Source organism: Strix aluco, chromosome 6, assembly GCF_031877795.1.
Source record: "Strix aluco isolate bStrAlu1 chromosome 6, bStrAlu1.hap1, whole genome shotgun sequence".
In the NCBI taxonomy this organism is placed as follows: Eukaryota; Metazoa; Chordata; class Aves; order Strigiformes; family Strigidae; genus Strix; species Strix aluco.
This window is the reverse complement of record NC_133936.1, coordinates 43,951,078-43,962,683: the sequence shown is the minus strand read 5'-3', so window position 1 is coordinate 43,962,683 and position 11,606 is coordinate 43,951,078. Positions and strand designations below refer to the sequence as shown.

General features: G+C 61.8%; 1 protein-coding gene across 2 annotated transcripts; it reads left to right on the top strand.

Moving 5' to 3' along the window:
- Positions 1–512: 512 nt before the first annotated feature.
- On the top strand, positions 513–11,446 carry LOC141925502 (fas-binding factor 1 homolog). 2 transcript variants are annotated; one of them, XM_074829915.1, is made up of 21 exons: positions 513–608; positions 1,320–1,433; positions 2,305–2,458; positions 2,684–2,817; positions 3,183–3,282; positions 3,400–3,795; positions 4,466–4,543; positions 4,799–4,893; positions 5,603–5,661; positions 6,404–6,538; positions 6,741–6,841; positions 7,251–7,424; positions 7,936–8,043; positions 8,327–8,466; positions 8,765–8,883; positions 9,014–9,136; positions 9,484–9,660; positions 9,851–9,988; positions 10,094–10,226; positions 10,595–10,704; positions 11,303–11,446. In XM_074829915.1, the coding sequence occupies exons 1-21, from the start codon at positions 545–547 to the stop codon at positions 11,384–11,386; spliced, it is 2,736 nt and encodes a 911-aa protein (XP_074686016.1). In that variant the 5' UTR covers positions 513–544; the 3' UTR covers positions 11,387–11,446. The 2 variants fall into 2 exon arrangements, with proteins under 2 accessions (XP_074686016.1, XP_074686015.1); XM_074829914.1 differs by having other exon boundaries at positions 2,681–2,817.
- Positions 11,447–11,606: the final 160 nt, after the last annotated feature.

The window sequence follows — 11,606 nt, the reverse complement described above, 5'->3', positions numbered from 1 at the left end:
TTCCAGACGAGCAGGGCATATTTTCTTCTGCGATAGGGAATGAAAAGTGGATTTGTTCCCTAAAATGTTTTTTGGGGCTGTCCCAGCCGCCGAGTGTCATTCTGGCTGTGTGTTGTCCCTTGGTTGATCCCTGGCCCGGCCTCTCGTCACGCTGTGATAACATCACTGCCATCAGCCGCCCCAACAGCCGCGCTGCCGCCTCCCACCAAACCCCACTTGGCTGTTGCCTGGTGCAGGTCAAAGAGCAGGGATCTGCCTGGTCTGCGTGGAAGGAGAGCCAGGGGGGTGCATTTAAGACGTGCCTGTCCCCAACCTGTCCTGCTCTTCCCCAAGCCCTTTTCTCCTTCTCTGCCTGCAAGGAGGTCCCTCCAGAGAGATTCCCACCCCCCAGGGCCGTGAGGGGACTGACTGTGTGTCCCAGGATGTGCTTTTAGGGGGCTGCCACCAGAGAAGTGACCTTCAGCCAGGGTGGGAGAGGGCCATCTCCGCAGTACCTTGTCTGTGAGAGCTGTGGCCTCTCTTTGCAGGAGAGTCTGGACCTGTGATGGAGAAGAAGCCGCTGTCATCCTTCGCTGCTTCCCGACAGTACAGGAAATTCAACTTGGAAGGTAGGATGTCGCTTCCCTTCAGCACATGGATGTGTGGGGGCAGCTGAGGACTCTGTCCTTGCTCTTTGCCCGTAGCTTGCCTCTTCTGTCACCCAAAGGCTTGGCTGGTTAATGACATAGAGCATCCTTCACCCCTGCGATGCCCGTGCAAAGCTCATCCCTTAGAGGTGACCAAAGGAAAAAAAAAAAAGACTGCTCAGTGTTGGAAGCCCTCCCCAGGGTGGGGCTGGGAGAGGATTCCTGAGGGCGTTTGCTTTTTGAGCCGTGCTTTGGTTTTTAGTGCCTGTCTGTAGCACTTGGAGACCCTTGTATCGGGGAGGGGGGGATTCTGTCCCCCTTCCAAAGAGGGGGGCTGGTTTCCTGGCACAGCTGAGATCTGGCTGTCAGAGCCTGCGCTTTAACCGAGGTCAGCATCTGTTCCAGTCACTAACTGGCTTTAGGTGATTTAGGTGGGCTTTGTCCTCCCCTTTGTCATTGCCTAAAGAGTGGTCAAGCGTTAAAGCAGCCCAGTTTTGAGATACTCATGGGTGTCCCAGGTCTGTGCAGAGTCTGCGTTCGTGGCTTTGGGCAGAGATGATCTCCTGTCCCCACGTGCACATGGTGGGGAGGAGTGTTTGGCTTAGCACAGAGGCGTTGTTCTCAATAACCTTGGTTTTGTTGTTTTGTTTGTTTTTATTGTTTTATTTTCTGCCCCTACGGGGTAATTGCCAGATTTAGATGATCCTCTGTCGGGGCTCTTGTCTGATGAGGAGCAGGATGCACCCAAGAAGCCATCTCCGACAGGCACTAAAAGCATCCCTGAGGAAAAACAGAGCAAGGAGAAAGGTAAGCGGCATTGCTTGATGCATCCTCTTTGTATTAAATGAATCAGCAGCCTGGCTGAGTTTGTGTCATGTCCAAACGTTAAATGAAAGCCAGCTAGTGGCATCTCTTGTTAACCAGTACGGCCCTTTACGGAGCAACTTGGTAGCGGGGTTACAGCTGGTAACAGCTCCCTGAGCGCTCAATATTTGCAGTGTGCTAGAGGTTACAGAACTGACTTTTCGTTTCTGGGAATGGAGTCTCAAATCTTCCCTTGGACTCATGCAGCCTGTTCTGCACGCGGCCAGAGGAGAACCAGGGTTGTGGGTCAGGATTTGGGTGGCTGAGGGCCTCGCTGGTCCACCCCAAAGCACAGTTGCACCTCTGGGTGGGATCCAGCTGCACTGTGACCGTGTTACAGGCACTCGCCTCTCTTGTTGCTGCAGCAGGGATGCCAATGGGTCTGGTAGTCCCCTCAAACCTCCTTTCACCCTGAAAAATCCCCTCTGGGCACGAGTAGCAGCTGGTGGGTTGGGGCAAGGACTAAGGTGCAGGGGTGGAAGAGGGACTTTGGGTGAAGGTGGAGAGGAATTCTCTGAGTGGAAACTTGCAAAGCTGAAGAAGCTGCTGGTGTCCGCCAGAGCTGGAAACCCCAGTGTGTCAGTGACACCAGCAATGTCCCATCAGTGGCCACGGACCAGGCAGTAGCGCGTTGCCACTTTGTCACTTGCTGTGAGATTTGGTCACTGAAAAGAGCTATTTAAAAGTGTCTCTGTAAACGGTCCTGAGAGAGAAGAGCAGGCAGGGCTGCTCTGATCTCTTGTTGGAAAAAAAAAAAAAAAAAAAAGAGACAAGCCCAGCTCAAACCTCCTACGATGTGTGATCCCACCCCCAGAGCCACCCGCAGCCCAGACGCCCCTGCGCACCGCGGCCCCAGTGCAGAGGAGGAAGGAGATCACCTTTGAAGACGACGGCGACGACCTGCTAGATGCACTGGGCCTTGGCAGTAGCCCAGGAAGAGATGGCAAGCAGGGCAAGAAGGCAGAAAAGTAAGGGCCGTGAAGGGGCGGTGGGAGTAAAGGAGGGGGATGGCTTGTGTCTTGAGATGGTGCCACCATGGTGGGTGGGGGATGCCGAGCTTGTGCCTGTGGGTCCCTGAAAGGGGCAGGAGCAGCCTTGTGTGGCAGAGAAGAGGCAGAGCAGGCTGGCAAGGCTGTGTGAGGAGGACCAGCCCTGCCTCTGGGAGAAACCCATCTGCCGCTGTGCCCCAGCAGAGAGGAGGTCCGGCCAGCCCGCGCTGTGCTGGACGAGTTACTGGGACGAGGCTCCGTGGCCAGAACCCTGGAAGAGCCAGGCCTGGGAGAGCGCCGGGAGGTCACACAGGAGGCGAAGTCCCAAAAGCAGCCAGGTGAGCACAGCCAGGGACGCTGGGGAGGGCTGCAGAGGTGGCAGCGTTGGCTTGGGCGAGCGAGATTGATTTCTACTGCCCTTGCAGGGGAAATGCCCTTTCTGCCCTCGCGGCAGCCTGGCAGCATTTGCACAGGAGCTGTAACTCGGCTGCCTTTGGCCGTGGGCTGATTCCCAACAAAAGTTTTTCGCAGCCACTCCGAGGAGGCCCCTTGCTCACCGGTTTCTGGGCAAGACATTTCCAGCAGTGTTTTCCCAGAGGCAGCAACGTCAGTGGGAATTGCAGGGGGGGAGGAGGAGGAGGGCTGGAGTCTTTGCAGCTGGCTGCTCCTCTGGGCGCTGACTCAAGGCCGCTTGTCTGCACAGAGAAGGAAGAGGGTCGGCGCAAGGATTTTGTCTTTGGAGCGTACGAGCCCTCGGTGGCCTCCACAGCCAAGGGCCGGCCGGCGAGAAGGCAGCCTCTGAGGTATTGTGTTCTCTGTGTGTCTGTAGCTCCAGCCACCGGCCACGCTGTCCCTGAGCGGAGCGGGCAGGGTCCCCGGTGTCCCTTCGCAGGCAGGGATGTGACTGCTTCTCCTCACAGCAGGTTTTCAACCGAGAAGAACAGTGAACTTAAAGCAGAGCCCCTCTCCAAAGCTCCTCCGACAGCCAGCCAGAGCCCCGCGCGGGGCCGCAGGAATAGAGGTGCCTGGCTGGGCTTGAAAGATGAAGATTTTTTGGATTTGGAGCTGTCATCTCCATCGAAGGCCAGTCCTGCAGGGAGCTCCCCCAGCCCTGCCGCAGCTGGGCGGCCCAGCCCCGCCAGACAGCTCCCAGCTGCAGAGGAGGCAGCCACTAAAACCGACCCAGTGGAGGAGGAGGACTGGCTGAGCGCTGCCTTACGACGCAAAAAAGCCCAAGCCCAGGCGAAGGCCCAGGAGGGGAATGCCAAGCCCTCGGAGGCCCCAGTTGAAGGGCTGCCTCCCCGCTCTCCTGTCAGGTAAAGACATGGTTGATGGCCGCAGTGCTCCCGTCTGCTCCGCGTGTAGCTGCTCCAGCAGGAGCTCTCAGAAACCCTGGGCTCCGATCTGAGAAATTAATTTTAAGCACTGTCTTGTCTCAGGGTGGGGTAATAGTGTGGGGCTGTGTCCCACTGATCCAGCCCACAGTCCCCTCACACCTCTGGGCTCTCCTGCCAGTTGTAGCCAAGAGGGGGCACAGTGCCGTGGGTCCCGCGGAGCTGTCCTGGATCAGCACACCCCCACCAGCTCCCCGCCCCGTGCTCCTCGTTCCTGCCTTCATTCCCCTTCCTTCCTCCTAGTTGAGGCAAAGCACCTCCTCCAGCTGAGTTGACACGGACCCAGGTCCGGACTCGTGCCACTGAAGGGGACTGGGATGCGAACTGCAGACAGAGAGCCCTGTGGCGTGGGCAGGGCTGTGTTAGCTGGGGCTGGTGCTGCCCAGGGGAGGGGGGTGGATGCAGCACGGAGAAACAGCGGTGAGGGAGGTTTTGAGGTGTCTTTGCTCCCCCTGCAGCCCAAAGGCTGAATCCTGCCGCAGCTGAGTGGGACAGACGCTTTCCCTGCCAGGCAGGAACTGGTGTTGGGGGAGAGGATCTTGTCTTTCCTCGCCTCCTTGGCTCTCCCACATCGGATGCTTTTTGCTTGCAGCCGGCCAGCAGCCTCCCCAGGAGCACAGCCGCAGGCAGCCGCCGTGCAGGACGAGGCAGCGAGCACAGACAGCTCCAGGTAAGGCCGCCTTCGCCTTTCCGGCGTCCTCCACGGGAGGGGTGTCCTGCAGAAAGCAGCTGCGTGTGGGAGATGGGGCAACGGGGAGGGCTAGTAGCCAGCGGGGATCAGACTGCCCTGGCACCTCTGTTAGTGGGAGGGCAGGCGGCTCTGAAGTTTAAAAACTCCCCGAAATGCCGAGCAGGAGAATGTCTGCGCGCCTCTCCCTGAGCTGCGGCGCTGCTGTGCATCACTCGTGTCTCTGTGCCCACGCAGGCCACCAGTCCCCTGGCTCAGCACTGCGAAACAAGCCTCAGCTCACCCATCGGAGGCTGCACAGGGGGATCCCTCCAGAGACGCCAGCGCCCCGGGTGCGTTTCATGTGGTTGTTTCATTTGGGCACAGGATGCAGAGAGGGTCCCCCCGGCCCTGCAAAAACAACCAGCCCCAAAAAGGCAGGAGCCGCAGCATCGCCCTTGTCTGTGTGAACGCTGCCCGGGCTTTGCCCAGCTGTTGCTGGAGGGGGCTGCCAGGCTGCAGGATCCCACCATCCCCGTGTCGTGGCGCGGTGGGGACACGGTGCTGGGGCGCGCTGAGCTCCGCAGTGCTGCCTGTGGGGTTTCAGAGGGCTGCCGGGGACTTGCTCTGTCTGAGCAATGGGTGGGCCTAAGTTCGTGCTGTCCCTTCTCTCTCCCTCTTCCCTCCTGCTGCCCCAACACTCGTCCCACTAGCTCTGTGTGCAGGCAGACCCCCTCCTGCCCTAGGCTGAGGCTGAGCGCCACTTCAGAGGCCACTGAAAGTGGCTGAGGGGACCCAGCCTCCTCCCTAGTGGATGGAGATGGAGGAGGAGCCGTGCTTTGCCCCCAGACTTCCTCTGCAGAGCAGAGTCCCCGCCGCTGTGCGTGGGGTGGGGTAGGGGTGCGGGTCTGGACAAGCCTGTCTGAGCGTCCGTCCCCATCCCCAGCTGCCAGAGCAGGGCAGGATCCTTCTCGCTCTGCCGAGGAGACCCAGGCCCTCGTCCTTCTGGGAGGGAATGGTTCCCCTTGGCCAGTCTGCATCACAGACTTGTTGAATTTTCAGTCCCCGCAGCCTTGTTCCCGGGAGAGCAGGAGACGCAGGGCCCTGCCCCGCTGGCTCAGGTAGGTCTGCTGGGCCTGTGCCCCCGAGAGGTGCAGGATCGGGGTGGTGATCGTGAGCCCTCCCCTGCCAACTCAGGGTCACCCAGCTCTGCCCGTGCTCCCTGGGCAGGAGGATGGCTGTGCCCCGCTTTGCAGCCCTGGGAGCCTGTGTTCATGGAGGCAAAGGCTTTGGAGAGCCCCGAGGTGCCACGAGTTGTATTTGTCGGGCCAAAGCGTGTGTGCTGTGGCTGCTTTGTAAATCGTGTGCAGTGAGAGCCCTGCATTGCCTGAGCAGTGTTGACAGAGTTCCCCAGGCATCTCTGTATCCTATTAATGAGACATCAGAGGCTTGCTTGGTCACATCGAGCTGGGCCTCGTGGCCCAGCCCTGGTGGCAGGACACACGCTGTCTCCCAGAGGCCTCGCAAGGCCTTATCCTCGAGTCTGTCCCCAGAGAAGGAAGAGCCCCGCACGCTTGTGTCTGGGGTAGGGGCTGCCGAGTGTCACCTGGGCAGCAGTGGGGTTGGGCTGGAGATGTGTAGAGGAGGGACTGCAGGAGGCTGGGGCTGGGTCGCCATTCCCGGGCTGGGAGGAGATGCTCTCCCCAGGGCTTTACCTCCCCGAGAGCGTCCCTGTGTCTCCGCAGGTTTGCACAGCCATGGCACAGCTGCAGGGGAGGCACGTGCCTGCCTTTGGGGGCCGATGGCCGCACCACAAAGCCCCTGATCCTGAAGGGCCTGGGTCTTGTCTCTCTGTCCCCGTAGGCAGAGTCCCCAGGCCTGGGCTTGCTGCATGAGAGGAGTCTGGGGGCTCCCACTGCCCAGCCCCACGAGGATGTGACAGGCTGTCAGGCAGCGCTGCTCCGTGTCCAGGCCCGTGTGGCAGAGCTGGAGAGCCAGGTGAGCCCCATCGCCTGCTGGACGGGGGAGCAGGGGTGAGCCGGGGCAGGAGCAGGGGCCATGCCTGCTCCCAATGGCATCAGGGGGGCCGGGGCAGAGAGGAGGAAGCTGCCTGTCCAGAGAAGCCTGCGGCCAGCAAGTGCTGCTGTGGGAGCTCTGTCCCCTGGGCGGCACAAGGACCTTCTCCCCGGGTGGCCGGCAGGTGCGGACGCTGGAGCTGGCACGGGCCGAGGACAGACTCTTGCTGGAGAGCCTCCGGCAGCGGCACCAGGAGGACCTGGATCTCCTCGAGAGCACCCACAGGTACCCACAGGCGAGAGCACGTGCTCCCCTGCTCTGCCAGGGCCTTGCCTGCAGCCCTGTCCCTCTCCGCGGGGGTGGGAGCGCTGGGGCGCTGCCCAGATCCGTCCCTGGGGCGGGCCGGCCCACAGCCATGTGGGTGTGGAGCTGGTGGGGGCAGAGAGGAGCCCCACTGGTGAGCCAAGGGGGGGTCTGCTCTCACGGACACCGTCTGTGGGGCAGAAGGAGGAGGAGCCGGTCCCAGGGCCAGCACGTCCCCAGCCAGGGCTCACGGGCTGAGGAGAGTCGCGTGTTTCCCCACGCCCCCAGCGCCGCCGCTCTGCTCCGAAATCCCTGCGTGCGCTGTGGGTGGAGAGGGCCGGCTACTGCCCTGAAAGTAACACTTCTTCCTGGCCGTGACCTCTGCGGGCAGGAGCCAGGTGAAGGTGCTGGAGGAGACCTGCAGGCAGCGGGAGCAGAGGCTGCAGCAGGAGAAGGAGCAGCTGGCGGCTCAGCTCCTGGGGCAGAGGCAGGAGGCGGAGCAGGCGCGGGCAGAGCTGGAGCAGCGGAGCGCGCTGGAGCTGGAGCGGCTGCGAGAGCTGCAGAGGTGAGAGCGGCACGAGCGGCGCACGCGTGGGGCCGGTGCTGCTGGTTGTGGCAGAGGAATTGGGGAGTGGTTTGGGGACACAGTGACAGGAGAAAGGAGACTCCAGAAGCACTGGGCTGTGGGCAGTCGGGCGGCTTTTGGAATGGGGATTTGCTTTGTAGCCGGACAGAGGGAGATGTGGCTGGAGACGTCCTTCCCGAGTGAAGGCATTGTATTTTGCAAGGTGCTGAGACCAGTGTTTTATCTCCCCCAAACCCCTGTCATCCAGGTCAGTGAGTCACTGATGTCCACAGAGTGGGGGTCAATTGGAAATCTGTTTTTGGTGGAGAAGCCCGTCCCCCCAGCTGTGGTCCATGCCCAATGCGGATGCCTGTCAGTGGATGCCCTGGGACAGAGCCCCGTGCCAGCTCAGCTCCTGGGACCTGGTTCCCAGGCCCTTGAGCAAGCCTCGTCCTCGCTGCCCGTCACGGGGAGCCCCGGTTTGTAACAGCCCGTGGCGGGCTCCTTGCAGGGTGTCCGTGCAGGAGCTGCGCAGAGAGCACGACGAGCAGCTCCAGCGGCTGAAGCAGATGAAGGACCAGGAGGTCGAGGCGGTGACCAGCGCCACTTTGCACAGCAGGTACCGATGGCCGGCGTCGCGTCCCCGCGTTGGTCCCTGGCCACGGTGTTCCCTGTCCTCCGGGGAAGCAGCCTCGGACTGTGGCACCAGGGGCCATCCCCTCTCCCAGCCCCTGCCTCCAGGGACGCTGAGCTCTGCCGATGCAGGAATACTGCTCTGCTCTGCCCCAGAGAGGTTCGGGGCAGGGCTGCCCGGCCTTTGGCCCACCACAGGTCCCCCTCTCCATCGTGGGGAGATGAAGTGTGACACCCCGGGGTGACCCTCCCCTCGCTGCTCTCCGCAGGACTCTCAACGGCGTCATGGATCGGATGGAGAAGTTCTTCAGCGACCTGCGTGACTTCTTACAGAAGATGGAGGCCACACAGCAGAGCACCTCCCGGGAGCTGGCCATGGGGGCACAGACGCAGGAGAAGCAGCTCAAGGGTACGTCTGCCGTTCCTCTGTGCCAAAATGGCCGCGGGGTCCCCGCTGGGGCTGGGGACACCCAGGAAACGGGGAGAAGGTGCTCCGAGTCAGCCAGAGGCTGGGAGCCAAGGCTGGCGGAGCCTTGCCTGCCTTGGTCCCTGGGCATCTCGGGGTCTTTCCTTTGCCAAACGGTGTCCTGGGGGATGTGCCAAAGGTGCTGAGCACAAAGGCGTGCAGTTTTTCTGTGAATATGGGATGGACAGAGCGGGGCTTCCCTCTTCACGCTGCTCACGGCCCCGCTGCTGCCTCTCCCCAGTGCTCCAGGACAGCTTATTGCAGCAGCAGAGGGACGCGGAGGAGGAGCGGCGCCGTTTCCAGGCAGTGGTGGCCAAAATGGAGGCCAGGCTGGACGAGCAGACTCGGCTGCTGGAGCAGGTGAGCCCACCCTGTGTCCTCTGTCCGGCTCAGCCCTCCTGTCTGGGCATGGGCCGTAGGTCTCGCCCACTGGCGGTCCCTGGCCTGGAGCCTGCGAATGGCATCTGTGTCTCCTCTGTGTCTGAACCAGGAGCGACAGAGGGCATTCGCGGAGCGCTCCAGAGCGAAATCACTGCAGCACTCGCTGGAGGAGGAGCAGCGAGCTGTGACCCAGCAGCTCTCTGTGGAGCGAGTGGAGCTGGAGAGGGCGAAGGTGAGGTGGGGCGGAGATCTCCAGGTGCTTTTCACATGTCCTGTGAGTGTGAGCGGGGCTGCGCTGCGGTGTGTGGTGGAGGAAAGAGCTGGGTGCTGGGCTGCAGCATCCTTCCTCTGCCTCCTCAGTGCCACACCCAGCTGCGCGGTGAATCGCCCTCAGACCAAGCCTCTGGCACACGGGTGCGAGAGGCTGCTGTGTGCGTGCACGGTGCTGCAGCTTCTCGGGGAGCCTGGGGCCAGAGCTTTCCGTGCAGGGTTCCCGCCAGGTGCCGGGGGCTTGAAGCAGCCTCTGGGTGTTGGCCGGGGTTCAGTGGCAGAGATGGGTTTCCCCTGTGCCCATCCTAGGAGCGGGCAGAGATGAAGATGCAGGTCCACACGCTGAGAGCCAGGGAGGAGCAGCTGGCGAGGGAGAAAGAGCTGCTGGACAAGTCCTGGCAGGAGCTGAAGGCGGAGAGGGAGAAGGTGAATGGGGCTGCGCTGCGCGTCCGGCAGCAGGAGGAGGAGCTGAAAAGCATGACCGAGGTAAGCGGAGCATCTGCGCTGCCGTTCCCAGCTGCACACGGGCTGGCAGCAAAGCTGGGCTTTCACAGCCCTGCCAAAGCAGGGACAGAAAGCCTGTCCTGGAAGGGGAAGGAGGGGATGCCCAAAGGAGTCCTGCCCCAGGGCAGCGAGGGTCCCTGTCCCCAGCCTCCCCAGCCGCTCTGCCTTGCAGCTCTCCTCCCAGAAGTACGAGGAAGGGCAGCGAGCCCTGCGGGAGGCCATCAGGGTCGACTCGCAGCACCCGTCGAGGCTGCAGGCCCTGCAGCAGCAGTTGGAGCAGCTCAGGCAGCAGGAAGAGCGTCTGCACCAGGCAAATACCCCCTCGCCTTCCCTTCTGGGCCTGGGGCCGCCGTGCCAAGGGCCCGAACCTTTGCCAACAGCTTCTCTCTCTCCCTTTCTCCTCGGGACGGGGCAGGACCGGCTGAGCATGGCTCAGCAGAGGAGCCAGCTTCAACAGCTGCGCCAGGAGCTGCCCAACAGCCCCACGATGCTGCGGATCGCAGGCCGGGACTCCAGTGTCCCTGCGAGTGGCTTCTCCAGCACGCTGCGTAAGGCTTTGTGCTTGCTGCCGGTGGGAAGGGACGTGCTGGGGCGCAGCTGCACTTGTATTCCACTTCTTGGGAGGCTTGGGCTGTTGCTGGGGGCTGTTTTAGTTCCCCTGTGTATCAACCTCAGATGGGAGTTGGCCTCCTCGTCCTCTGAAGGAGCTCAGCGAAGCTCTGAGCCAGGGCAGTGCCAGGAGAGGGCAGAGGGGCCAGGAAGGGAGAGGCTGGTGGGTTAAAGCCCCTTTGCACTGGGAGCGTGGGGAGGACCCTGCTGCAGGGACACGCAGGCAGCACCCAAAGGGATGCTGTGTCGTCTGCGTCTGCGGTTCCTCTGACGGCGGCAGCACCACACAGTCGGGCTTCTGTTCCAGGCTTTCCACCTCCCATCGGCAGCCCGGGAGGTATCCAGGAACTCCTGGCCAGGGCCAGCTCCGCCGAGCTCAGCGCCACGCTGGCGATGATGAAGTTCCGAGCCCTGCAGGTGAGATGATGGGAGACCGGGGAGGGAAGGGGCTTCAAACCCGCTGGGTGGGAGCAGGGCTGGGTGAAGCCTGGTTTGAGCCTGGTAGGAGACAGCCCAGGCTGTGGCTCAGATCATTACTGAGCTGTGGGGCTGGGCGGGCTTGTAGAAGCCCTGGGCACCTAGAGGAGTGATGCCAGAAGCAAGGACGGGTGGATCCTCACAGCTGGTCTCAGGCTCATGGACAACATCCTCGGCTCCGTGGGGTTGCCCTTGTCCTCGCCCTGTCCCTGGGTGGGAGAAGCCAGCTCTGCTGGCCTCTGGCTTCACGATGTCCCCGTCCTCTGCCGTCAGCCCCGGATTCCCTGCTGGGTCCTTCGCCAGGTGGGGCTGCTCTTTGAGGCTTCCGCTGTGGGTCTTGCTCAGAGTGTGAGGTTGTGGGCTCGGGGCGGGGGGAGCCCCCACACCCCAGGGGGTACCACGGATGGGTACCTGCCCCCTGCTCACTACAGGAAGGAGGGTTTGGGATGCTTCTCTCCCTCATGAGTGACACTCGGGACTGTGAGCCCCCTTCTGTGGCACTCTCTGATACCTCTTCCATCCATCCCTCTCTTCTCAGGACCATTATTACCTAGACAACGAGCAGCTCTTCCTGGAGTCCCTGAAGAAAGCGCCATACAACGTTGCTTCTCTGCCAGGCTGAAGGGGTGGCGTCCCCATGCCGTGCCCAGGGGATGGCTGCTCAATAAACCCCCCTTCACACGCTCACCAGAGTTACTGTACTTATTGAGGCCTGGGCGCTCGGGGGACTTTTCCACACACCAAGCACAGCAACAGCAGGTTTTTGTGCTGCTTTTATACACAAAAATCAGAGGCTTTTCCACATACGCCTATTGGATACAGACTGGTTAGTGATGAACATA

What these genes read in the sequence shown, in the direction of transcription:
- LOC141925502 (XM_074829914.1), top strand. Translation starts at nt 545, where the DNA reads ATGGAGAAGAAGCCGCTGTCATCCTTCGCTGCTTCCCGACAGTACAGG. An exon ending in AAAACAGAGCAAGGAGAAAG is followed by an intron (nt 1,434 to 2,304) that starts GTAAGCGGCATT and finishes TCCCACCCCCAG; the next exon opens with AGCCACCCGCAGCCCAGACG. An exon ending in CCTCCCCGCTCTCCTGTCAG is followed by an intron (nt 3,796 to 4,465) that starts GTAAAGACATGG and finishes TTTTGCTTGCAG; the next exon opens with CCGGCCAGCAGCCTCCCCAG.